Below are 27,179 nucleotides of genomic sequence, written 5' to 3' on the forward strand. Positions count from 1 at the left end.
TTAATCACATGTAAGTTTATACCATACATGTACATGATTACAAGATTTTACTAAAAAAAAAAAAAATTACCTGTAACAATTCTGTATCTCACAAAGATAATTTTGATTTCATAAGATATGTCATAAGATACTTAAGATGTCTTATGAAAAGAAAACTTGAATATTTATTTACACTATTAATTAAAATAAATCTCCAGTTCTTCAAAAATAAGAATTATTCATGTCTGAAATAAATTAATATTACCTACAAATCTGTGCTGGACATGTTAGGTATCTTCATTCACCTTTACTTAATCCTCACAGTAACTCCATGAGAGAGTGATTCCCATTTCCATTTTACAGGTGGAAATGCAGCTTCAGAGAGGGCATTAACTTGTAGGAATGCAGTTTGTAGAAATTTATTTAGCTGTATGATACTCTTCTGATTAGATCACATGACATGGCTGCCCTACACAATGTTTACTTCAAAGACTGTGAAGAGGGTGCATGTAGTTTGTATTGCCACTAGGTGCCATCTCAAAAACGTTTAACTTTGATAAGAATGGCGAAGATTTATAAAAGGTGGAGATTGTTAAAGGTATTAAATCAGAAGTTATTTTCTAAGGTAAGCTTTATCCCATATACTAAATGTTCTGAGAATGTTGAGATGCCCAATCAAAAGGAATTCGTATATAGTAAATAAACAGATTGATAACGTAATGAGGCACATTTTAAAGAAACTGAAAATCATTTCTTATATTAAATTGAATAATAATCGTTTATAATTACTGAGAAAGTTGTAATAAGACTCCTATATTTATGAGGTGAAAGTTGCTCAGTTGTGTCTGACTCTTTGTGACTCTATGGCCTGTAGCCTGCCAGGGTCCTCTGCCCGTGGAATTTTCCAGGCAAGAATACTGGAGTGGGTTGTTATTTCCTCCCACAGGGGATCTTCCCTATCCAGGGACTGAACACACGTCTCTTATGTCTCCTGTGTATGTATATACTGCTAACAGAAAATGTATATGCATTTACTCACACATACATTTAATACATTCAACCAATTTCCAGAATAATGGTGAAAGGAGAGGCCTTTTTTCCCTTTTGTAAATGTTTGTGTCTTTGAGAATTAGGAAAATAGCATATATTTAAGATATAGAACATAAGAGACCTTTTGGAAAATCCTGTGATAAAAATCAAAAGCATTAAGCTTCCCTAATCATCTCTTTCCTAGAGTTGCTGAGTTAGTCATAGTCTTAAAAGTTGACTTAGAAAAAAAAAAAACACACACATACATAGAACAGGAAAATGATTTTTCAAACCATCAATATTTTATTTAACAAAAGGAACAACTGGAACATTTCTAGATCTTACAGTATATATTTGATATAAAAATAAGAAATTCTCCAAAATATGTACTAATAATACAGTTTTATGGATCTAAGTACACAGAAAATTTATTCTACATTTCAGTCACCCAAAACAACAGCTTGTGGTCACTTCCGATTGCACACAGTGGAAGAGTTCTATGCCAGGAAAGGCCAGATCCAACAGCTACAGAGCCAATAAGGATGGGCTATAAAATATGTAAAGGATTAAAGAAGTTCAATACATCACCAACATTAATAAATAAAAACTACTTTTCAAAAATAAGAAGTACATTGAAATCTGTGTTTATAGTGGCAACAGAATTAAAAAATGTGCTACCTCATAGGTGAAATACATAGTATTTGTTTGTAACTGGAATAAAGTGTACAAATCAACTATGGATAACTGGTGCCGCCTAGACGCAAACATTTTCACAGTCTAAACCAACCAGGGAAGCACAATTATATTTAAATGAAGGAGAAAATAGAAGAAATAAAATACTTTTTATGTGAATACTAGCAAAAAGTCTGTTACTACTGGTGATTTAAACATCAAAAAATGCTTTCTCTTTCATAAATCCTTTAGTTACGTATTACAAGTGGAAAAGTAGAAAACACAAATTTAAAAACACATGTGCCATCAAACATCGCCACATTACCTGAGGATGTCCTAAATGATGAATCTGAAACTGACTCATCATTTTGCCAGGATAACCAGTGGTTGCAAATAAATTTTCATTAACTGTGGACCATCTAAGAAAAGACAAAGGATGAAAATAAGTACAGAATCCCACAAACACAAGCTTTTCTAAAACTGGTTATTTCTCTTTGTACCAAAATGCTAATTTTATAAGTCTAAATTTGATAATATGGATTTACAATCAGACTGGGAATTTCAGGGAAGTTATCTATAAATATTTTCTCATTCTGTGAATATTTATTAATTGCTTATCATGGGCCACTTCATTAAATTTCAGAGTTACACACAAGGTCAGCAGTTCCCAAAAGGCTGACAATATGCACGAGATACAAACAAGGAAATCAGACAAAAAATATTTCACAGCACAATATATTAAAAACCCAATACATTTAAAATTCTTATTGACATTTGTTTTAAAATTAATGATAAACTCCTGAGTTTAAACTCCTTCGAATAAAAAAAACACCTAGAATACATAGATGTTTAAATATTCAAGTATTAAAGCAACACAGACATTGGAACACATTCAATCAATGAACCACCAAGTGTTAACGGACCTCCAGCAAATGTGCCACAATAATAAGTGCAGTAGGGGACCTATGAGGGGGAAAAAAAAAAGATTCCTTGACCAAAAAAACAAACAAAAAAAAACCTATAAGTTTAGTTAATACTTTAATGTGTGGCAGATATTATTAGTTGCTGTCCAACAGGCATTCTACCCTGTTTCTGTGCTAACTGAACCCCAGCTGGGGCCTGACACAGGGTGTCTGACCCCAAGGGGTAAGAAGACAATTGGTATAATCAAAGATAGCAATCCCAATGAAAGGTGAGTGGCACCTTCCTCTCCTCTTATTTTGGACAACATGGTATGAGGCTATGGTGTCTGGAACACTGGAAGTCATCTTGCAACTGGGAAGCACCAAGTCAAAGCCTTGCCACTGAGGATAGTAGATGCAAAGGTCTGAATTCTTAATGACATAAACCAATCCTGAGATGACTTCCTTTAGACTTAAGTACCATAGTTTGCTGGTTTTATTTATAGTAACTGGGAATAAAAAATTAAAATTGAAGTATAGTTGATTTATAATATCATGTTAGTTTCAGGTGTACAGCATGGTTATTCAGTTATATATATATATATTTTTTAATATATACATATATGTGTATTTGTCAAATTCCTTTCCTTTATAGGTGATTACAAAATATCCCCTGTGCTATACAGCAGATCCTTTTTGGTAATCTATTTTATATATAATGGTGTGTATGTGTTAATCCCAAACTCCAAGTTTATCCCTTCCTCTCCCCCTCTTTCCCTTTTCGTAACCAAAAGTTTTCTACGTCTGTGAGTCTATAGTTTGTTGATTTTAAAATGTATATTTGCTCACATATCTGAAATCAGGATTCACTTTATAATCGATGGCATGCTTACATTTAGTTGAAAACATTTTTTTCTTAGGAATACATACAATAATAGTGTCCTTAGGTTCTACAATTTCATTGGGGATATTTTAGATTTGATGAAATACAGCATATAGTAAATGTTCTACTGATTTTAGTCTCTGTTAGTAAATTTTCCAAGACTACACTATACAGTGCAATATTATGTAAAAATGAATGAAATGAAAAACAAGCACATTAATTTAAGTGGAAAAAAGCCACAGATCTATAATATCCAGAGTGATCTCACTTGAGGACAACAATGTATTGGTTTACGTGCACAGACATGAGCCCACCTACACTTTACACCTTTATCAGCAGAAAAATTACGAAAGCATATGCTCTAAATTGCTGAGGTGGTACTAGTGTCGTAGTAACATTCTGTATTTTATAAACATTTTCAAAGAAAATATTGGAAAACAATCTCTCACTCAGACCAAAAAACAAAGCAAAACATCCATTTATAAAACCACAAGAAAAAAAAAAAGTCAATGCAAAGGAGAGGACTGGAAACATATTCTAGAAGTTTGCACAGCATGAACAAAGTAATCAAATACAAAAAATCAAATATAGTACATTACCTGAATAAGCAGGCTCGATCCATGTGGACAGGTCTCTTATCTTGAGGGTAACTAAAAGATATTATTTTGGACCTTATGAATTATGTGTTGGTCTCAGGTAAGTGAACTTAAAATTCTGTGGACAGGGGAGCCTGTTGGGCTACAGTCTTATGGGGTCGCAAAGAGTCAGACATGACTGAGTGCGCATTCACACACACCCCCCTCAATGAAAGATCTTCTCTGCATTATTCTTTCTGTTATTCTCAAAGTAAACCTGTAAAACCCATGTCTGTTATGTAAAAGCCCATTAATTCTGGCCCTTTTGTAGGAGAGTCTTATTTTTGCTTTACAATGTGGCCCAGGTATACAAGAATAGGTCAACAGATCATTTAGCAATAGTGACTGATTTTTTGGTAAATAATAAATAAGGAAGTACCTGGATCGAGTAATATCCCAAATTAACCAATCATTCCCTGCAACAGCTCCAACTTTGAAGGTGTTTTTTAAGCACCAGTGTGCTGACATTAATGGCATCTGTTCTGATTCAAGGGATAAAATAGCCTGTTGAGCCAAAAGATCATAAAACCGAATTGTTCCATTCTTCTCTGCAACCATCAGCTGTAAGACAGAAAAACAAAGAGAATTCAACCACCTAATTTACCAGTCAAATCTGAGAAGGAGACAGAGATTCAATGTCATATATACAGTAATATGTAAACATGTGCATATATTACAAAAGGGAGATAAAATGCAAAGGAAATAAGACAAGCCTAGGTTAAAAAAAAAAGTATCAAATATTAAAAAACTTCACAAGAAACTGGCAAAAAGAAAGACACAAGAAAACTGGGTACAATTTTAAATGACTGTACATGGTCCCCAGGAAGAAGAGCATAAAGATTCACTCTAAGTATATACATATATATATACACATACACAGTTGAGTTATTCACAGTAGTTAAGGTTTTATAAAGTTGCTGCAAACACTGAATTAGTGAATATCAAATCACTGATCCTAAAGGAAATTAAAGGGTTGTGTTCCTGTGAGTCTCTGACCACAACATTTTTGTCAACTGATCAATACACAATCTTATTTCTGTTTATAAACATCTTATTTAATACATATTGATTCATTAACATAGAAGTCACAGGCAACAGCACTACAACTCATGCCTGAACAAAGCTTATCTAACACGTATTTTCTCCGTAAGGCATCTCACAGCCTTCCTGCATTTAGGAATACTAAGCAGCTCTTTACCAGTGTGCTTGGGGGCCATTTTACACATGAAAGAAATTGCCAGCAAAAAGCATAAAAATGTGGCACTAAATAGACCATGAATAGGGTACTTGCTTACAGTATGAAAGCTAAGACAAGAAGGCAGAGCAGACCTGTTCTGCCAGTCTCCCCCGACCCCTGCCCCAAGCACAGGGTGCTTCATTTCTGCTCTCCACTTTCAGGGGTTGTTGAAAATTAGCAGCTGCGGCAGCACATGATTAATCCTTGTAGATGGCAAATGCCAATGGCAAAAAAAAAAAAAAAAAAAAAAGAAGGCAGAGTACTGCCTCATTCAGCCCTAGCTGGGAATGTACACATTAGTCAAGTCAAATTTTGTGTTGCTCCATGCATGTCTGTGATGGTCAGAGTGATGAGTATTAATCTTGGAGTTACAAATAAATTTTACTGAGTAGGCACACTTGCAAATGTAGGATCTGTGAATAATGAAGAGCAACCATATAAACACTTGTTTGTAAAACACCATGCTATGTTCAGTAAAGGTAAAAGACATGATCCTTAATCTTTAGAAACTTTCTTCCAAGAGAATTAAGGGGAAAAAAAAAACTGACTATAATTTAAGGGGAAATACAGTGGGATGCAAAAGGAGGAGTAATTATTTAGAACACAGGCAGTCTTTAAAATTAGGGGATTCTTAAGAGAAAAGGTGGAATTTAAAACTATTCTCAATAACATAAGGTCAGTGACAAATACACAACAAAAATAATGTTGTATATAAACATTATTAATATAATTTGTAATATAAAAAAATATTTAGTCCTCATGACCACTATCTGAGGAAACTGCTATCATTAATCCCATTTTTCAGAAAGGAGACTGAGCTGAGGTGCAGAGTGATTAAAGTAACTTGTGGAAGATCTCATCACTAAGCCTGTGGCAGAGCCTGAGTTTGCCCAGGTCTAGCTACAGCACGTGTGATCCTTACTATAAGACTAGGTTATGAAGATTGGTGAGTGATCTGGTGGGCTGTGTAAAGTCACGGGTTGGGAAGGATTGGAAATGGGAGAAGACCAAGGAAGATTTATTTTGGACCTAGTAAAAACACTTGAGATTTTGAACCTGTCTCCAAAAGTCTTGAGAATTTCAGGTATAACTTATGAGCTATGGAAGGGCCAAGTCTGTCTGGACCTCAATTATGACAGGCAATAAAGCAAGGTGGGTTAATAGCACAGCTTCTTTAGTCATGTGGATTCTTATCAACAGTACCACCAGGGAAATCCTACTACTATCAACAGCTGTGCCATGTGGCCTGTGGGATCTCAGTTCCTAGACCAGGGATTGAACTTGGGCCCTGGCAGGGAAAGCACTGAGTCCTAACCATTGGACTGCCAAGGAATTCCCTGTAACTTTATTATTAATTGCGGGCATTTGCTTGGTGCTTTCTAGATTACATGGCTCTCTTGTGTAATTTGTAACTGACTCATTTGAAAAGACCCTGATGCTGGGAATGATTGAAGGCAGGAGAAGGGGATGACAGAGGATGAGATTGTTGGATGGCATCACCGATTCAATGGACATGAGTTTAGGTAAGCTCCGGGAGTTGGTGATGGACAGGGAGGCCTGGTGTGCTGCAGTCCATGGGGTCGCAAAGAGGTGGACATGACTGAGCGACTGAACTGAACTGAAGACTTTCATAAGAATTTTAAGAGATAGGTGATCACAGATTACCTTTCTTCTCTGACTGCCTCATTTTTATCAAGATCAAGCAAAATAGAACAAAAATTTTGGGTTTGATCTGCCAGAGCAATGAGAACCACCACCTAATACATTTAGTAGTAACGATAGTGTCAACAATGACAAGCAGCTGAAATTGACTGAGTGCTTATGATGCATCAAGTTTTCTTTTTAAGGACTTTATAAGTGTTCACTCTTTTAATCTTCATGAGCTTCCTTTTTACAAGATGAAGAAGTGATTGAGAAGAGATGTTGTGACTTGCCAAAGATCATTTAGCTAGTAAGTGGGAGAACTGGGCACTGACTCTAGGCAGTTAACTCAAGAGCCCATACTTTTAACTGCTATTGTGTTGCCTTTCTATAATTATAGGTTTCTGAGTTAAGCAGTGACACACTTAAACTGATATTTAAAGGTCAGTCTTAACTAAAGTAGGTAAGAGAATCAGATTGAAGAGCCAAAGATTTTAGAAACAAGCTAAGGATTGGCAGGGATTACTTGTGGGAATAGAAAAGTGAAGAATACACATTAATGACTAAGAAGAATGTACTCTAGAGACAGTGAAGAAAAACTTGAAAGATCTGGAAAAGCTTGCATATACGAAAGGAAGATATCAAAGATGATTTTTTGATATTATTCACTTCAGGTCAGTCGCTCAGTCATGTCCGGCTCTTTGTGACCCCATGAACCACAGCATGCCAGGCCTCCCTGTTCATCACCAACTCCCAGAGCTTACTCAAACTCATCTTCATTGAGTCAGTGATGCCATCCAACCATCTCATCCTCTGTCATCCCTTTCTCCTCCTGCCCTCAATCTTTCCCAGCATCAGGGTCTTTTCAAATGACGCTGGCATCAGGTGGCCAAAGTACTGGAGTTTCAGCTTCAACATCAGTCCTTCCAATGAACACCCAGGACTGATCTCCTTTAGGATCCTGAGTTGATGCAATTTAGAGCAGGGACTTCCAAACATTCTGGAGTCATGGAAACAAGAAAAACAAGGAGATGGGTAGGATGAAATTTCAGACATACAGAAGATTAATAGAAACTAACTTAAAGCATATGGAAGAAAGGAATCTTAACCATGAATTAAGTATTAAGATATAAATTTTGGGATAGAGATTATGATAAACATCCTCATTTCTCATCTAGGTCACAGGTTTTTGTTTTTTTTGGGTCACAGTTTTTAAAGAGTAGCCTATTATATTTATACATGGTAATATTAACATTCTGGTAGACTCTTTGATTACGCTTCATGTAGACTCACTGCTGCAAAGGAGAAATCTAGATGTGAAATAAAATTTACAATCTGGATTCAGAAATAATATACACATGGAAATAATCCCTATACATGTAATATAAATAAATTATAAAATTTCATTCATCTTCACATACAGAATATAATTCTACTGATAAAGTATCCAATAGGCCTGAAACAAGTTTTCATGGTATCCCAGGGTTCAGAGAACACACTAATGTAGTCTGGGGCATCTCAGCTCAGGATTACTTTGAAGGCTGTGAGTGTATACGATTAATATACGATTAATCCTTCTCTATGCATCATTCTACTTAACTAGATGTTTGATTCCAACACTTAAAGTCTGTGTAACTGTATTTATATGTTTTTCTTAGTTATAAGTCAGTGTGTAACTCAATGACAAGGACTTCATTCTTTCTTTTATCCTCTATTATAATAAAGGGTACAGTGTAGGTGAGAAATACTCTTTACAACAATTTACAAATACATAATGAAAGAATAGTTAGCAGAGGAGAAAGAGAAAGGGAATATACATGCATAGATGCTCAAGATGGCTAGAATAATGCAGCTTTAAAGATCAAGTGAGCAGGGTTTCGAGGCAGAAATGATCAACAGTATAAAAAGCTGCCTTGAGATTAAGAATGGAAGAAAAGCCCACTGGATTTGTTAAAAATATCACTGATGATTTTTGAGAGAGTAGAGGAGATTTAGATCATGGGATGGGTAAAGAGGAACGGAAGATCAAAGATGTGATGGGTTTAAACATTCAGACATAAAGATGTGAAGATGATAGACTGAAATGGGGAAACAAGAATGCTAGGGTTAAGAGTGAGGCCAATGGAGTAGGCTGCTGGGGTACAAATGTCCATTTTTCCAGTTAGTAGCTGTGTGAACCTGGGCAAGTTACTTAACTTTTCTGAGCTTTGGTTTCCTTATGTGTAAAATGAGATCATCACAGTACCCATCTCATAAGGCTGCCATGTGGATTAAATGAGCTAACTACATGAAACGCTGACCATGAGCCAAACATAAGTAGGTATTATTAATCTGCTGTGATTAGTCAAATTTATCTTTTTGTGCAGGTGTGAGGAGAGAAAAGTCATGGAGAAGTATTTAGACCTTAGAGGGCTATGAAAAGCAGGATGCCTACAAACTAACAGGAACTCTCGACGGTGGAAGAACTCACTTTAAGAAGATGAATGTGGCATCGTTTTAGATTTTGGAATGTAGAGTAATGCCCAGGAGAAGATACTGGCAAATGACAGAACTCTTGTTGAATAGCTCCTATCTTCTCAATGGAATTTAGGCCAATTGATAATAACTCATACTGTATTTTTAGAATTTTAGAAAGCTTTAGTCTGAACAGAAATTGAATACCACTGCAGCTAGGTCAAATTTGTCTTATGTCACTGATGCTTTCTGTTTACACACGATGGCTCACAGCATGGATTTAATATTTTTTTTAAAACCAATACTGCTCACTAGATAATCCAGGTATTACTGTTTAGATTCTAACCTATCAAAAGGCATGAAAAGTATACTCTGAGTAAATAGATGATGGTTGTCAAATAAAAACATGATTACAGAGAACTTATAAGGTTTAACCTAAATGCATTTGTGACAATTAAGAGTCTCTGAGGTGAAAAACAAATCACTGATTTTTTTTTCTTCTCTGTGCAGGTATGTCACATTTGTATGTCTTTTCCACTTGATAAAAGAAAGCTAAGTTATAAATAATAACCTTAAAAGTTTCTTCAGGATGCCAGCACACACTCATTCCAGGGGAATGAAGAACAAAATGAGCTGTCTGTATTCCTTCCAAGTTCCAAATCCTAATAAAAGAACAGGAGTATAATGTTAAAAATTTTTGATACATTACTAAAAAAAAAAAAGGAAATTCCCTAAATTTATTCAAGGCTATTAACTAGAGATTATAGGGTAGATATCTGTATTTAAAGCATCTTTTATAGAAAATTATAACAGTTATAATTATTTTAGAAAATGTAAAAGCAGTATGAAGAATTTAAGTTTTACCACATTCAATAATGGAAAAAGTCACACACATTTTCTAATTAATCTAATACAGCAATACCATAACACAGTAACCAAATTATTCATGAAAAATTATTTATTTTGTGGACAGAATTTTGAAGTTTCTAGGTCACTAGTCAGGTTGTATTCTGACTTCAGTAAGTGAAAGTGAAGTTGCTCAGTCATGTCCAACTCTTTGCAACCCCATGGACTGTATGTAGCCTACCAGGCTCCTCCGTCCATGGGATTTTCCAGGCAAGAGTACTGGAGTGGGTTGCCATTTCCTTCTCCAGGGGATCTTCCCAACCCAGGGATTTAACCCAGGTCTCCTGCATTGTAGGCATACCATCTGAGTCACCAGGGAAGCCCCTTCAGCAGTCACTTCAATTAACAATAATTTCTACCAGAGGGACTTAAAACATACACTTAACCCCTCTCTTCCACCCCAATGCTCCCATTTTAAACATAAAGAAGCTAGCATGAAGTGATGTGAATTTAGGGAGATAGGAGTTGCTTACTCCTTCTGCCTTTGGGTTCCCAGGCCAAAGGCTATTTCCTATCATTTACCTTTTCTGATATGGCTCACTTCCTTAATTCTTCTCAAAAGGAGCCTTGACTAATAAAAGATTAAAGGATAGAATGGCTGAAGGAACAAGCATCTGGTTCCCTGTACTCTCTCTCTCTTCAATACTTACAACGAACCTACTCAATTTCCATCTCAATTTTTTTCCCATCCCCAGAGGAGAGATCAAGATTCAGAAGTCTCAGTAATGATGCTTTTGTGAGAAGCCCTATTCTTCATCTAGACTACTGGTTTTTGAGCTCATTCTTCACATTCAAACATTATATCTCACTGGTACAGAGTGTGGCACAGAGTTAGGATGGCAAGAGACAGAAGGTAAAGGGTAGCTGGCAAAGTGTCCACAGAATCTGGTCCTTGAGATCCGAATGCATTTATTAGAATGCCTTGGACTTTTTCTTCTATATTATAGTTCATATATCATTAGGGACCATAAAACAGTTTCAAAAAACTTAGGGAATGTTTTTAAGGTTGAGGCAAAATTTTATTTCAAAGAAAGCAGACATATTTATTTTACAGTGCCTCTACTATTCTGCGCCAAACCACATGATTTAAATATTTTTCCTTTCTATAGAAATTACAGGATCTCCAATCTTTAAATATCTTAGTTACATATAAACTAACATAAATATGCTTTAAAATGATTATCTACTTGATTAAATAGAAGAAGCATACACTTTTTTTCCTCTTGATAAATTAACACTTCATCTGTATTTACTACATAGGGCTGCTGCTGCTGCTAAGTCACTTCAGTCGTGTCCGACTCTGTATGACACCACAGACGGAAGCCCACCAGGCTCCCCCGTCCCTGGGATTCTCCAGGCAAGAACACTGGAGGGGGTTGCCATTTCCTTCTCCAATGTGTGAAAAGTGAAAGTGAAGTCGCTCAGTCGAGTCCGACCCTTAGTGACCCCACGGACTGCAGCCGACCAGGCTCCTCCATCCATGGGATTTTCTAGGCAAGAGTACTGGAGTGGCTTGTCATTGCCTTCTCCGTTACTATATAGGGAGACAACTACAATTTAACTGAGGAGGTTGGAATCACATTTCCTATGGGTTTATTCAATTGTGTTTCCACTTTCCACAGTAAATAAGATTATTAGTCAAGGCAACCGAATATTTCTTTCTTCTTTATTACCGTTTATACAATAAAGTAGTGGCCTAGCATATATTTTGCCACTGTTGAACTAGCAGAAATTTGTCTTGCATATTCAGTGAATCCCATGAAAGAATGGTTTAAAGGCTCCATTCTTTTGATTTTATTCTAATATGTATTTGACTTTTGTTTGCTATTATATTGAATGAATACAGACCAGGATATTTTCATGACTTTTTAATTTCAAATAAAGGAAACCAAAGACATTTAAAAAAATGGATATTCTATAAAAACAGGCCAATTAATGAAGTATATTCTTGTCCACTGAATCAAATTTTAATCTCAGTTTTAAACAGTATTTAGCCTGGACAGAATCTGATATATTTTGGGAAAAAACAAAACAAACAAAAAAACCAAACTGATTTAAAAATGAGGAGAGTGATCCAGATTACTTTATGGGATTAGGGTAAAATGATTTATGGCTTATAATTATATGCTTATTAAATAATTCTCAAAAGTTGCATAATCCAAGTACTAAGCATGCAAAATACAACCAATTGGGCTGAAACGAGTTATCACAGCTAAATTGGCTACAGATGGTACACTTTAACTTGTTAGGTTTTATTTCCCATTTTGATAGATTCTATAATTAAGCTTCTCTCAAATCCTTTTGTGGAGCTCAACTTATTTTCCTGTGTCTTTACTACATGTCTCATCTAGTTAACATAGTCCCATCAGATGAAATCACATTTCTTCACTATCTCCTGGACTTTGCTCAGATTCAGATTCATATCCGTTGAGTCAGTGATGCTATCTAACCATTTCATTCTCTGCCACCCCCTTCTCCTGTTTTCTTGCCTTCTCACAAAAAGTACCCACCATCCTGGCTTCTGCTGGTTTGGGATATCATAAAGATGGAATCCTATGGAAAATACTATCCAGTGTATTTTCTTGGTCTGGCATCTTTTATTCATTATTAAATCTTGTGAAAGTTACCAACATTGCTTCATATTGTCCTTTGTTCACTCTCATTGCTGTACATAGTATTCCATTAATTAAGTACACTGCCAAGTATTTACCCATTCTAATATTAACAAACATTTAGGTTGTTTCCAATTTATGGTCATTACTAATAATCCTTCTACAGATTTTCCTGTACATGTCTTTTAGTGAATACAGACATTCACACGCCCATTCCTGTCTTACACAAACACATGCCCACATCTTTCCACCTCCACCTTCTGGATACTCACTAGATCATAGCTTACAAATACATTCAACGTTAGGAAGTATACTGTCAAATAGGTGTCCAGACTGGCTGTACCTCACTTTTTTTTTCCTTTCATCTTTCTTGGTAATCACCAACTGAAAATGCCTAAACTTTCTCTGACAAATTTTCTGACAAAACAATCATAAAATAATTATTTGTCTCAATAGCAAAAGGCACAACTTTTCAGTTAAGCTTATCTGTAAGGCTGATTTCTCAAATTATTCCCTTTCCACTTGCATTTTATGTTATTTTCATGTATTTGTAAATGAATACATTTCCATCAGTTTTAAAATGTAGTGAACACAATATATAGTAAAAACTCTCTTAATTGATCTCCTTCTGAAAGATTACTTTTTCTCTCTCCAGAGCTGACAAGAGTAAGATTATTTTCTAATAGCTCACATGTGCATCTGTTGTAGGCCTACCTCACAGAAAAATGGGCTTAGTGAACTGCTGCTTCTAAGTCATGTCAACCCATGCTTATTAGTCTATTGTAATTACATAATTATATAAGCTGGCAAAATATGAATGTGAAAGAACTGGTTCAATGGAACTAAGTTGATGGTAACTAAATAAAGGTAAGTTTCTAAATGAAAAAATGCTCTTAAATTAGGCATTAATGACAGTTACAAAAGATTAAACAATTAAAATAAAAACCTAAGTATATTTGAATTACGACTGCTTGACAAATTTTGTTTTCATTGCAGACACTGGATTATGGGTGTTGTTTATGCAAAAAAGAAGTCCAAAGCAAATCAATGGACACATAATTTAAGAAAAACAAAAATCCTTGGTCTATACCAAAAAGTTGGCAAATATTCGTATATACATTATTTATTAAAATAAGGTAAGACTTCCATGGTGGTGCCCTGGATAAGAACCCATCTGCCCATGCATGGGATATGAGTTCAATTCCTGGTCCAAGAAGATTCCACATGCCACGGAACAATTAAGCCTCTGCGCTGTAACTATAGAGCCTTTGCTCTAGAGCCTGTGAGCTGCAACTACTGAGGCCATGTGCTGCAACTACTGAAACCGGCATGCTTAGAGCCTGTGCTCCACACAACAGTAGCCATAGCAATGAGAAGCCCACATCCCACAACTAGAAAGCAGCCCCTGTTCTCTGCAAGTAACCCACACGCAGCAACAAAGATCAAGTGCAAACAAAAATAAAAAAAGTAAATTAAATAAGTTAGGTAGACATTCCTTTAGAATGATTTCCTGAGTTTGCTGACTTTTTGGTTATCTAAGGAACTGCAAGTTCAGACCATGTCAGATAAGTTTCTATTATAATTGGAAAAAACCCCATAAATTCATATTTTAATATTTTCAAATTTATTGCTAGTATATTTGTTTATAATATGTAAAATTACCTAAAGTTCATTATAACTGCAGAAGCATACTTTTCAGGCAAGTGGTATGGCAAGAAAAAGAAAAGCTATAAGGGTTTGTAACTTTCTTAATACACATAATAAAACATATTGAAAGATAATAGACTCTTTATAAAAGTATAAAAATATAATATTATCAAGTTAAACTACCATGGTCAAAAATCAGGAGCTATATAAAACATATATGTATACCTATTCAAATGTTTGCAAGGGAAATTTCAAAACAAAAGCTTTTAAGGTAATGCTGACGTATTAAGAAATCAATAACACAGACTGACCCGAAGGGCACTGGATACAGACAGTATTCCTCTTGAGGTAAATAAAATGACAGTTTTGATGCAATTTGACTATGACTGTTACTTCCCCACCCCTCTCAACTCTGTGGTCTTACGTAGAACTCACAGATTTAGTTCTTTGATGTACAGGTGAAGAGGTATCCTGATCTAAGATTAGGAACTTATCTTACTTTTGGTAGTTAATTGTCAAAATTATTGCTTCATTTCAGGGTGAGTGCTTTTCAGTAGAATATTAAGTATTCCTAACCATACGGTTGGAGAAGGAAATGGCAACCCACTCCAGTGTTCTTGCCTGGAGAATCCCAGGGATGGGGGAACCTGGTGGGCTGCCATCTATGGGGTCGCACAGAGTTGGACACGACTGAGGTAACTTAGCAGCAGCAGTAATCATATGATACTTAAATGTTAAGTGTCCCATTTAATTAATAAAAAGGTCTCATAAATTGGGTGCTGGAATATAGGGGATAGCCTAGATATTCTCAAGAGGTCTTTTACTAGAGGGAGGTGTTCCCTCTGAAAATTCAAAAGGAAATTTCCTGGATAATTTTATTTTCCATTTTTAATTGGCAGCTCATTGTCTATTAAGGAGTTCATCACAGAAGGAAATTTATGCTACCAAATGTTTACAACACAGACAAAAGAAGGAATAGATGACATTAAATGACACATCTGTATTCATTTGGCCCTTTCTAATGGGTAAAGTGAAAAATACAAACCACAATCCTTTTAAAAGACAGGACTGGAACACATGAATCACTGTGCTGATTAAATATAAAAGAATAAAAGTAACACTTAGATGTAGTTATAAAGATGAGAAGGCACTTTACAAACGTTATTTGTACAGGAAAGGGACCTTCAACACTCCTAGACAAGAAACATATTTTCACCAAGTTTGTGACAGCAAAATGAAGATTCTCCCCTCTCATTTCCTACTAATCAATCACTAAGTCACTCATCATGCTATGGATGATTCAAAAAAGGGGAAAATGTGGTATCTTTCCACAGTAAGTGAACACACAAGAGGAGGAAGAGTGAAACAAATTATAAAACTATTCAGTGCTAAAATATCTGGTTTTAAGTGCAAAAGGACTTCAGAGGTAGGGAATCACATAATTGAAAGCACAAATCTAGGGATTAGGTAGACAAATCTTGACAGGGATACGGGAGGTTAAAGAGATGAATGAATGAATAAACTGTTAGTTTATGGCTTAGATTATACAGAACTTTGATAGGCAGGGAAAGGCTTTAACAGTGGAGGTGACAAAATGGTGAAAAAAGTTGCTCAGTCATGTCCGACTCTTTGTGACCCAATGGAGTATACAGTCCATGGAATTTTCCAGGCCATAATATTGGAGTGGGTGGCCATTCCCTTCTCCAGGGGAATTTCCCGACTCAGGAACTGAACTGGGGTCTCCTGCATTGAAGGTGGATTCTTTACCAGCTGAGCTATCAGGGAAGCCCACAAAATGGTATGATAGTGTAATAAAAATTTTGCAAAGGATACTTTCAGGATATGTAAGTGTTTCAAATATATTCAGAAAAAATATTAGACTAATTCTGCTTTTTTTAAAAAAAATAAATACTTGATACTAAGCAAATAGTATTAATAATAGATGAAATGGACTACCAGAAATTTTACTGACAAGAGTAAGAAGAATTATAAGGATGAAAATGAAAGATAATTACTTATGTTATTTTATCCTTCAATAATTAAAAATTATGAATCAGGCAGAGGACAGTGTGAAGGCCAGATACACAACTATCCCTCCTCGTGCCCAGAAGTTTTATTAGATTCTCCCTGTACCCAGGAAGTGTCTTGGGAAAGAAGAAGGGCAAGGACATATCCTGAGAAGTAAATTACCTTCTGGATTACTACCCACAAAAGACTATTAAAACAGAATAAACTAAGATGTTTTAACTAAAAAGACTAAACTAAGTGGTTTCTGACAATCACATGAATGAGTGTTTAAGAAAAAGGTTTAATTCATGATAGGAAAATTCATGCTCTATTATTTGTACATCTAAGCTGTGATATCTTTATACTGACTTGTCTACAAATAATATTAAAATTTATGAACACAAAAATTTATAAGTCAAAAATAGAGTCAATAATCAAAGGCTGTACTTTGAAGGGGAGAGGAAGTGGCCTGTTTCAAATATAATACTAATAAACCAACTTTACCACACAAACAACAATCTACTATTACACATCATGAAGCTTCGTGTAAATCTTACACATTTACATGTCATTCCTTCGTTTTTTTCTTAAAATTATAAACAAATGCAGCAGGAACTACCAATTTATCATACCTGAGGGCCACCCCAGAAGAGAAGTGACATCTTATTTAACTTACAAAGACAAACATTTCTGAAGCATAGGAATTGTGAGATATTTTGTCAGATTTAAAAATAAACCTCAAAATTAAACTCTCAACTGCAAAGAAATAGCATATGGTAGTTTTCAAACAGATCATATTTAGTTATTTCATCTTCAAGGAATTCAGAATAAAAGGACTTTTCCTTTAACTAACATAAATCTTAACACAAACACCAGTAATACTACCCAGGAAATACTCGCCTTTCACTAACTTTCAAGAAAAATTTCGATAGACTTTGTAACTTATCTGACTATATGCTACAAAAGAGGGAAAGTACTCCTTATCAGTTACATTAATGGACTTTCAAAATAAACCTGAATGGATATGTTTCAAGAATATGGTTATTATTTGTACAATTTACTTCTTAAAACCACACAATGGCTACACGGCTAAAAAGCAAGCTTAAGTTACTGATAGGGTAATATGCTTTACGAAGTACTGGTTTTATATTTCATCTGCAAGGGTGCATGAGAGAGACCAAAGGGCTGAACACCACAGTGGTATTACCAGTACACGATCATAAAAAATTTCAGAAAATTCTTTCATCAGTTTATAACTTTTCACTCTATTACAATCTTTTATTAACACACTTTCATGGCCTTGACTTAACAGAGATCTGCAAAGGTGATCAAAAGATTTTACTATAATTTTTGGATGGTTCTTAAAAAGACATTAAATCCTTATGTTTCACTCACTAGAGGGAAATTCAATACAAGCTGTCTCTTTTATCTCATTCTTAAAGCTCTCATTAGAACTATGAAATAATTAATCTTGATTCAAAATGTTATAAAAAACTAGAATTTTAGAAGACAAGCAGAAAACTTTATTTCTGTAATTATTTAACCATAACATTATAATGAATAGTATATATTATCCTGATTTCACTTTGTACCTGTAATTATCAGGCATCATTTAACTGCTCTTAAATGCAGATTGATTTTCCAAGCAATGCTCTCTTGGCCTATCTTCAGAAGGCTCTCAGTCTCCATTTTTCTCTGTTTCCCATAAGGACTAATTTTAAGTAAATCACTTATTTCGTGATCTTAGTTGGGGTGGGGTTCGGGGAGGAACACTGTCTTAACTGGATCTTAAAGATGCAAATATACATATGCAGAAGTATTATGGGAAGAATTTAGCTAACATGGGATACATAGAAGACAGTTGATAAACATTCTATTTCTCTTGTAATAATTTTCAAAAAACAGCATTATTGGCTTAGTGCATATCTAAGGTAATTTAGTATTCCCTTATCTAGCAATCTGGTTATATTACTAAAAAAATCATTATTTTTTATGTCCCACCCTTCCTCCCATTTTAGTTAAAAAGATGACAGCTAGAACATGACAACTACTAATATTCCATGTTTTATAGACAAAGTGAATGGCACATTACACGCCTCTATATTTTAGTCTTGAATTAAGGATTCCTTGGTTTTTGGAAGACAGTTTTCCTTCGCCATAAATTTTACCTAATATTTTAAAGATTACTGGGGAGGAGGAGGAGGAAATGGATTTAGTTCTGACATCTTCTGTAGTTACAGTGAGTACTGCATCTTCTATTTCTTTTGTATCCCCCAAAGTACTAAATGTTGGCTATACTAAACATGTTTAATAAATACTTGTTGATCTGACTTGTTCTTACAGAACAGTACTGTTTTAAATATACAAGAACATCTGTTATTTGGCACTGACTAGGAATGAGATGTTCTGTATTAGTGAGTTTTTAAAATAATAAGCTTAACCCATTAAATACTTAAACACCATTTTTACCTTCTTTGGGAAGGAGGGGGATAATAAATCTTTCTAAATATGCATTTATTTACCTCTCAAAAATAATAATTTTAACTTTATTCAGATGATGTTAGATCATAATTTGAAGTATTAGTACTTATATTTTCCTGTACATAAATGTATGTATATGATAGATCTATATATGGAGGACATGACGAGGGACCATAAAAGAATGGTGTTCTAACATGACTAGCAATCCTATGATTTATTTGGGAATTCTTTTCTTAAACACATCTCTTGTCAGATGTTTGTTTGGTAATGGCATCTTTTGTATAAAGACATGGTGACAGATACAGAATTGTATTCATTCCTTCATTCACTCACTAAATACTTAAGAGGGTACTCTTCTAGGGCTGGGATGACTATAAGGTCGTCAAGCAAGCCTGACCCTGCAAAATCCCTTAGTGAAAAGGCCAGGGCAGTCTACTCTAGGATCATTTTCCTTGTCCTCTACAAATGGGGTCGCGGAGAGTCAGACACGACTGAGCAACTGAACTGATCCTCATCTGAAAGTTGGCCTAATGACATATGAACGAATATGACATCTTCGTTTCAAGAATTGGTACTAGAGTGTTTTAGCAAAGGTATCTTTCAAAATGATAAATTCTTCCCAAGCAGAAGATGATAACATGTCTGTAGACATTACACCAAGTATAATTCTATCAATTTTATTAAACCCTACATAACACTTGATTTTGATCAGGGCATAGAAATAATATGAACATTTGCTTTTTCAATAATATAAAAAGATCAAAACTTCTTCAATTAGAGAATCTACCAAACAGTATTTTTGAGGAGTAAATGAATTAATTTATATAAAACACTTAGTATGGTCACTTACTATTAACTGAATCAAAATTTCTCAACAGGGCATGGTTCCAACACCTAGTTACAACATTTCTGATTGTCCTAATCTGTGGACATGAGTTTGAGTGAACTCTGGGAGTTGGTGATGGACAGGGAGGCCTGGCGTGCTGTGATTCATGGGGTCGTGGAGAGTCGGACACGACTGAGCGACTGAACTGAACTGAACTGAATGAGTGGGGTGCTACAAGCATTTAGTGAAAGGGAACCAGGGATGCTAGTCATTCTACATGACTTTTGAATGTCACAGTAAAATTGAGAAATACTAGGTGGGGCCTAGTATTAGGTGGGGTCATTTCAAGATAGGAAATATGTCTTTTTTAATCTTTGTTAGTATTCCATCCCATGTCATAACAGTGAATTACTCTGACACCATCCATATAAAAGTTGGCTAATTTGGGAGAATATTATCCTTCCCTATTTTTTCAACTTGACATCCTATAATCTGTTTTGTCAGGTTATTTCTATTTTGATTAGCATTTATTTCCATACTCTTTCACTTTCCATAGTACGATTTTTTTTTTAATTTCTACTGACTTCAGTTTTTAGTCTGATACCAAGTTTTGCTCAAGCTTATGACATTGTAGAACTGCAGATGGCACTATTTACATTGTACTCTGTAAGCCACATCCCTGGAATTGTGCAGCTTGGCAGCTTTGCCTCTGCCTTACATTTTCCTGTTATCTTATTTTTCTAATACTCAAATTTATTTCTTGTAAAGAATGACAAAGACTACATTTTACTATATCTTCTTATGTAGTCATGTCTGAACATAGATACACTGTACTGCTATTCTATAACTACTTGTTTTTTTATAGATATGTGTAATATAAAACACTTTTATTATATAATATTAAAATAGTAATATTTTAGAGAAATGTACAATCAAAATAATATTTTTATCATTATATATTTTGATAGGTTATATTTTCTATGAGGTTCATTCAAAATTGTATAGTACATTTAGAAAATGTTTAAATAAAGGTGGTATTGGGACAGATACAGAACTGTTAAATAAACTCAGTTTTCTTAAGAACTTGCAGAGATTACAAAATATTAAAACTAGATGAAATCTTTAATAAAAATAGTCATATTACAGAATTCACATTAGTAAGAAATATGTAAAATATTATTAGATACAAATACTATCTTCTCACAGGATGAATTTGAAAATTGCCACTGAGAAGGGTGAATAAATGAAGAGTGCAGGTACTAGAGCCAGACTGCCTGATATTCGAGTTCCTCTCCTTAACAGCTATGTCCCTTTCCACAAATTATTAGCCTCTCTATGCCCTGTATCCTCATCTTATAAAAGGAAGGTAAAAACAGAACCTATCTCAGACGAGCTGTAAAAATTAAGTAAACTTACATAGGTAAGGCACTCAGTGTTCGTTAGTATGCAGTAAAGTACTCCATAAAATATTTAGTAATATTATTTTTATTATAATTCATTTACAGGAAATAAAACACCTGTGTGAGTTTTAGAGAAGCTTAAAATGGTTCTGAAATGATTATTCATACGTTTAAAAATATATCGGTGATTACCAAGAACATAGCACAGTGCCTGGCACATAGCAGACACATTTGCTGTCTGGATGAACTAGTCTACATATTAATTTATTCTCTATACATTCATTCTCTGTATCAAGAGACAAACGAGTGACAACTTTTAATGGATAGACTGAGACTTTAGTACAAGTGAGACTATCTTCACTCTGAATCAGAATTTGGGAATTTTCAATAAAATAGGTTAAGTTTTATGAACCTCTTGAAGGGATAGAGTGTTTTGAAATGGTGTCCCTGAGGCCACAAATCTCTTAGCTGATTATAATATTGTGTCTCCTTGAAAATATCAAAGTCAAACATCTGAAGATATGTACAGATCAACAGTGTATTTAAAAGAATTGCACTGTTTCATATTGTAGGATTATATAATAAAACTTAGTATTTAAAAAATTTTATTCACTATTTAAATAATTTTAAAGTGTACAGTTCAGGGGCACTTAGCACATTCACAATGTTGTGCAACCACCACTACTATCTAGTTCTAGAACATTTTCATAATCCCAAAAGGAAACACTGTACCCATTAAGCAGTCACTCCTATGTCTGGTCCTCCAACTTCCTGGCAACCACAAATCTGTTTTGTCTATTGATCTGCTTCTTCTGGAGAATTTACCTAATGGAAACACAGAATATTTTATCTCTGGCTACTTTCACTTAACATAGTGTTTTCAAGTTTCATCAATGGTGTAGCATGTATCTATATTAATTTTTGTTTACAGGTGAATAGTATTTCAATGTGTGGATATCTGTCGCTCAGTCGTGTCCAATTCTTTGTGACCCCATGGACTGTAGCTTGCCAGGCTCCTCTGTCCATGGGGATTCTCCAGACAAGAATATTGGAGTGGGTTGCCATACTCTCCTCCATGGGATCTTCCCAACCCAGGGGATCGAACCCAAGTCTCTTGCATTACAGGCCGATTCTTTACCATCTGAGCCACCAGGGAAGCCCATGTATGGATATATATTTATTTGTCCATTCATTTACTGATGGACATCTGGGTTGCCTCCACCTTTTAGGTATTGTGAATAGTGCTGCTAGGAACATTCCTTTGTAAGTTTTCATTGGAATGAACACCTGTTTTTAATTCTTTTGGGTCTATACCAAGGATTGGAAATGCTGGGTTACATGTTTAACATTTTGAGGAACTGCCAACCTCTATTCCATGATGGCTACACCATTTTACATTCCTACCAGCAAAGCATGGAGGTTTCAGTTTCTTCACATTCTTGTTAACACTTGTTTTTTTCTTTGTGTTTATAGGTATCTTAGTGCTCAATGGTACTTTATTTTGATTTTCATTTCCCTAATGACATTCAGCATCTTTTCATGTGCTTGTCAGCAATTTGTATATCTTCTCAGGAGAATCGTCTATTCACGTATTTTGCATATATTTTTTTCTAAATTGGGTTGTTTGTCTCTTTATAATTGAATCAGAAGAGTTTCCTGTGTATCTTGGATGACACTCTTATCAGATATATAATTTGCAAATACATTCTCCCATTCAATGGAATATCTTTTCACTCCCCTGACAGGGTCCTTTGGTATTCAAAAGTTATAAATTCTGATGAAGCCCAGTTTACATTTTTTAATAGATGTGTTTTTGGTGTCATATTTAAGAAACCATTGCCAATCCAAGACTCTAAAGCTTTGTCCCTGTTTTCTTCTTCTAAGAGTTTTCTAGTTTTAGCTGGATATTATTGAGGATTTTGCATCTATATTTGTAAGGAATATTGGTGTGCAGTTTTCTTTTTTTGTGAAGTCTTTGTCTGGCTTTAGTTATCAGGATAATGATGGCCTCACTCATTCTGAGAATGAGTCAGAAAGTGTTTCCTCCTATTCTACTTTCTGTAAGCATTTGAGAGACGGGTGTTAATTCTTCCTTAAATGTTTGGCAGACTTTACCAGTGAAGAATCTTATCCTGGCTTTTCTTACTTGAGAAATTTTTGATTATTGATTCAGTTTCTTTATTTTTTATAGGTCTATTCAGATTTTCTTTTTTTTCCTTAAGTTTTGGCAGTTTTGTGTTTCTAAGAATTTGTCCATGACACCTAGGTTATCTAATTTGTTGGCATATAACTATTCATAGCATTCTCTTATAATCCTTTTTTATTTCTGTAAGGTCAGTAGTAATGTTCCCACTTTTTCTGATTTTTTACCACTTGTAGTATTCTGTTTGTCTAGCTAAAGGTTTGCTAATTTTGTTATATCTTTTCAAAGAACCTCTTTTGATGTCATTGATTCTATTATTTTTCATTCCCTATTCTGTTAATCTTTGTTCTAATCTTTCTTATTTCCTTACTTCTGTTAGTTTTGGGTTTCTTCTTTTTAAGCTTTGTAAGGTATCAATTTAGGTTATTAATTTGAGTTCTTTTTAATGTAAGTGTTCACAGCTATAAATTTCCCTCTGAGCACTGCTTTTTACTGCATCCTATAAATTCTGGATGTTATGTTTTCATCTTCACTCATCTCAAAGTGAAATCTAACTTCTTTTGTGATTTCCATTTTGACCTACTGGCTGTTTAATGAGAGTGTGTTATTGACTTTCCATGTACCTGTAGCTTTTCCTTCTGTTAAAAGACTTTTAGTTCATGACACTGTGATTAAATAAGATACTTTGTGTGATTAAAAAACTAGCTTTGAGGACTAATAGATGGTTTATTTTAATATGTTCCAGGTGCACTTGAGAAGAATGTACATTGGCTGATGTTGAGAGTGTATGGATGTTTTATATATGTCTGTGAGGTAGAGCTGGTTTAAAATGTTAAAATCCTCTACTTCTTTATTGACCTAGTTATTCTATTCAGCATGTTCTTTAAAAGCATGGTATCAACGGCATACAGTACTAAATCCAAGATGACACAGGTTTTGAATATGATTGCACAAGGATTTCACATAGGTACCTTTATCACCAACATACACAGATCCAGACTCCAGTAGACATCACTTTAGTACAATGGTAGGAATGATTCATGGGATATATATATGGCTATTTCTTCTGCCCAAATTGCAGAGCTGCCATTTGGCTGGTGTCTTTATTTGTAACTCGGTAATTGTATACTTTGAGTTAATGAAGACAGTTGTACTGAAACATTTTCCTATTGTAGTCTGTCCCCTCAGAATTCCTACTTTCTTTGTTACTTTGAGAGTGTGTGTTACTACTCTTTCTTAAACTTCTTGATTTAGCTACATCTTCTGTTTCTTTTAAAGATCTTATCTGTATTGTTTAGCTTTTAGTCCAAGAGGTTTGACTTTGAAAGCCAATCAGAATTGTCCCTCTGGTTGGCAAATTACACTGATAAATACTAAATTTAGCTCCTCAGCCACTGATGCAATGATATTATCAACCTCAAGTATCTCCGATTTACAAAAATAGGCATGTATTTCTTGTTCATGGGTCTGGGGACGCTCTATTTCATAATGCTAGATGGGTCCATCTCTGCTTAATGTATTTCTCACCCTGGGGCCAGCAGCTATCTAGGATATGTTTATCTTACAGCAGAAGACAGAGGACAGCAGGTCAAGACAAATGAGGTAAAACATTTATAAAGTGTCTGCCTGAGTCACATCTGCGAACATTACAATGGCTTCAACAAGTCTCATGGCTAAGGTCAACAGAGCAAGCAAAGTCTCTGCCCACAGGAGAATGGACAGGAGAATAAGTATTTACTGAATAGCAACACCATCAACCACAGGCTAGCAAAGTAAGACAATTAGGAGCAACATAATAAATTTTAAGTTAAATTGATTTAAATTAAAGGACTCATTTTGAAGTTAAGTCCTTTCTCCTATTTAGAGTAATAGTGATTTTTTTTTTTTAAATAAAATGATAATAATAGAAGGCAGTGGGGCTTCCCTGGTGGCTCAGAGGATAAAACGTCTGCCTGCAATGCAGGAGACCTGGGTTCGATCCCTGGGTTGGGAAGATCCCCTGGAGAAGGAAATGGCAACCCACTCCAGTATTCTTGCCTGGAGAATCCCATGGACAGAGGAGCCTGGTGGGCTACAGCCCATGGGGTTGCAAAGAGTCGGACATGACTGAGCGGGAAAAATCAAATCAATCAAATAGAAGGCAATAGTCTTTTAAAAAATTCTTATCATTTGACAAAATAAAAACGTGGCAACCCTCTGCTAGTCCCCCAAATTTTAAGACAATTTTACTATTCTACAAAAATCCCAGTCTCCTACAAGAAATAAAAAATCACAGGACTCTGAATGTAATCCCAGGTCTCTGGCTGGTGTTCACTATTCACTGGCTTGCAAAGACACTAATTTTCCCCCTTCAAAGATTTCATTATTCCAAATGCTTGTGATTAGGAAATTCCATGTGTTAGAGAACTAACATGTCATTATTTCTTTCTAGTGATCTAATTTAAGTTTTACATTAAAAAATGGTTCCACTAACTCTTCCGTCACTATACAAACTCGGTTTTTTAACACTTGGGACTCTACTATCTTCAGTTCAGTTCAGTTCAGACTATCTTAAAGTAATATAAATCTTTTATATCTCTGATATGAAAATCTTAACAGGCAGTACATAAAAAATAATGGCCTATGACTCTATAACTTTAAAAAGAGCTACTGAGAAGATAAATTTTAAAAAGAAGTTAGTGGCTTTACTTCCAATGTGAAAGGACACATACTTAGTAGTTTTATATTTCTGCAAGTATTTATAAATACTACCAATTTTGTCATAGCTTTATCAAATATTAAAACTATGCAAAATAGCAGAGCAGTGGTTTTTGTTTTCTTTTTGTGTGTGTGGTTCAGTTTGCTCACAGCACTGTTAAAGCAAACGAGCAACTGGCATTCCTCTAATGACTGCTTTACTTCTGATTCCTTAGCTTATTTACACCTCCTACACTTGGTCTTCATCTTGTTCTTTACTTGTGATATTCTCCAGCTTTAGGCACTAAAATGTCATAGCTACCTAATCTGTTCAATCTATGCGGTGGTGAGGGATGGGGATGGTAAGGTGGAAGAATATAATATTGAAATGTACTGTATTGAGTATCTACAGAAAAGCTTTAGAAAGAGACTTTTGAATTTGTCAAAACGCTAAATTCCCCATGAGTCTTGCTTTAGCAAATGATATTCTCAGTTCATTATTAAACATTAACTTACCAGATAGAATCTGTGAAATAACGTCACAGAATGGCAAATGCCTTTTATTATCCTACTGATCCTGTTCAATGTTTGACCTGATAAAAACTTAGATTTCATAAACATGCAAACTTAAGAGGGAGAGAGGCACCCAAGACTAATTAGGGAATTTTCCATTAACTGAGATGAGAATTCAACTTACTGGTTTTGAAACTCCTGTTGGTACCATACTTACACTTTAAATAAAGTATGCTTCTTTTATAACATTTTGTGGAATACATGTAGAAATTTACATTTTCTTTAATTTTTAAAATGTAATCCTCATTAACATAAGATGAAAATTCAAAAATTTTGTTGTAACGTAAGCAACATACCTGCATGTATGATCATCACTCACACTTGCAATTTCTTGGCCTTCTCTGGGATCAAATACCAAACCATTAATGAAATCTGAATGGCCCTCTAAAACCTGACATCAGGGGAAAAGTTAGTAAGAACACAAGAAAATAATCTACAATATTCCGACCTAATATTTTTACTTCACTGCTTTCACT

At 34.8% G+C, this 27,179-nt stretch overlaps 1 protein-coding gene across 1 annotated transcript in view; it reads right to left on the reverse strand.

Annotated features, from left to right (window-relative positions):
* Positions 1 to 1,294: 1,294 nt before the first annotated feature.
* Positions 1,295 to 27,179, reverse strand: part of NUP37 (nucleoporin 37) — a 49,177-nt gene continuing 23,292 nt past the window's right edge. Inside the window, exons 5-10 of the mRNA XM_055394450.2 lie at positions 27,000 to 27,094; positions 10,004 to 10,094; positions 4,480 to 4,661; positions 4,065 to 4,115; positions 2,006 to 2,099; positions 1,295 to 1,555 (exon numbers count right to left, since the gene is read on the reverse strand). Coding sequence (XP_055250425.1) covers positions 1,442 to 1,555; positions 2,006 to 2,099; positions 4,065 to 4,115; positions 4,480 to 4,661; positions 10,004 to 10,094; positions 27,000 to 27,094 — 627 coding nt within the window. The 3' untranslated portion in view covers positions 1,295 to 1,441. The remainder of the gene's footprint in view (positions 1,556 to 2,005; positions 2,100 to 4,064; positions 4,116 to 4,479; positions 4,662 to 10,003; positions 10,095 to 26,999; positions 27,095 to 27,179) is intronic.

Source organism: Moschus berezovskii, chromosome 6, assembly GCF_049115385.1.
Source record: "Moschus berezovskii isolate FMDL1 chromosome 6, NW_MosBer_1.0, whole genome shotgun sequence".
Lineage (NCBI taxonomy): Eukaryota > Metazoa > Chordata > Mammalia > Artiodactyla > Moschidae > Moschus > Moschus berezovskii.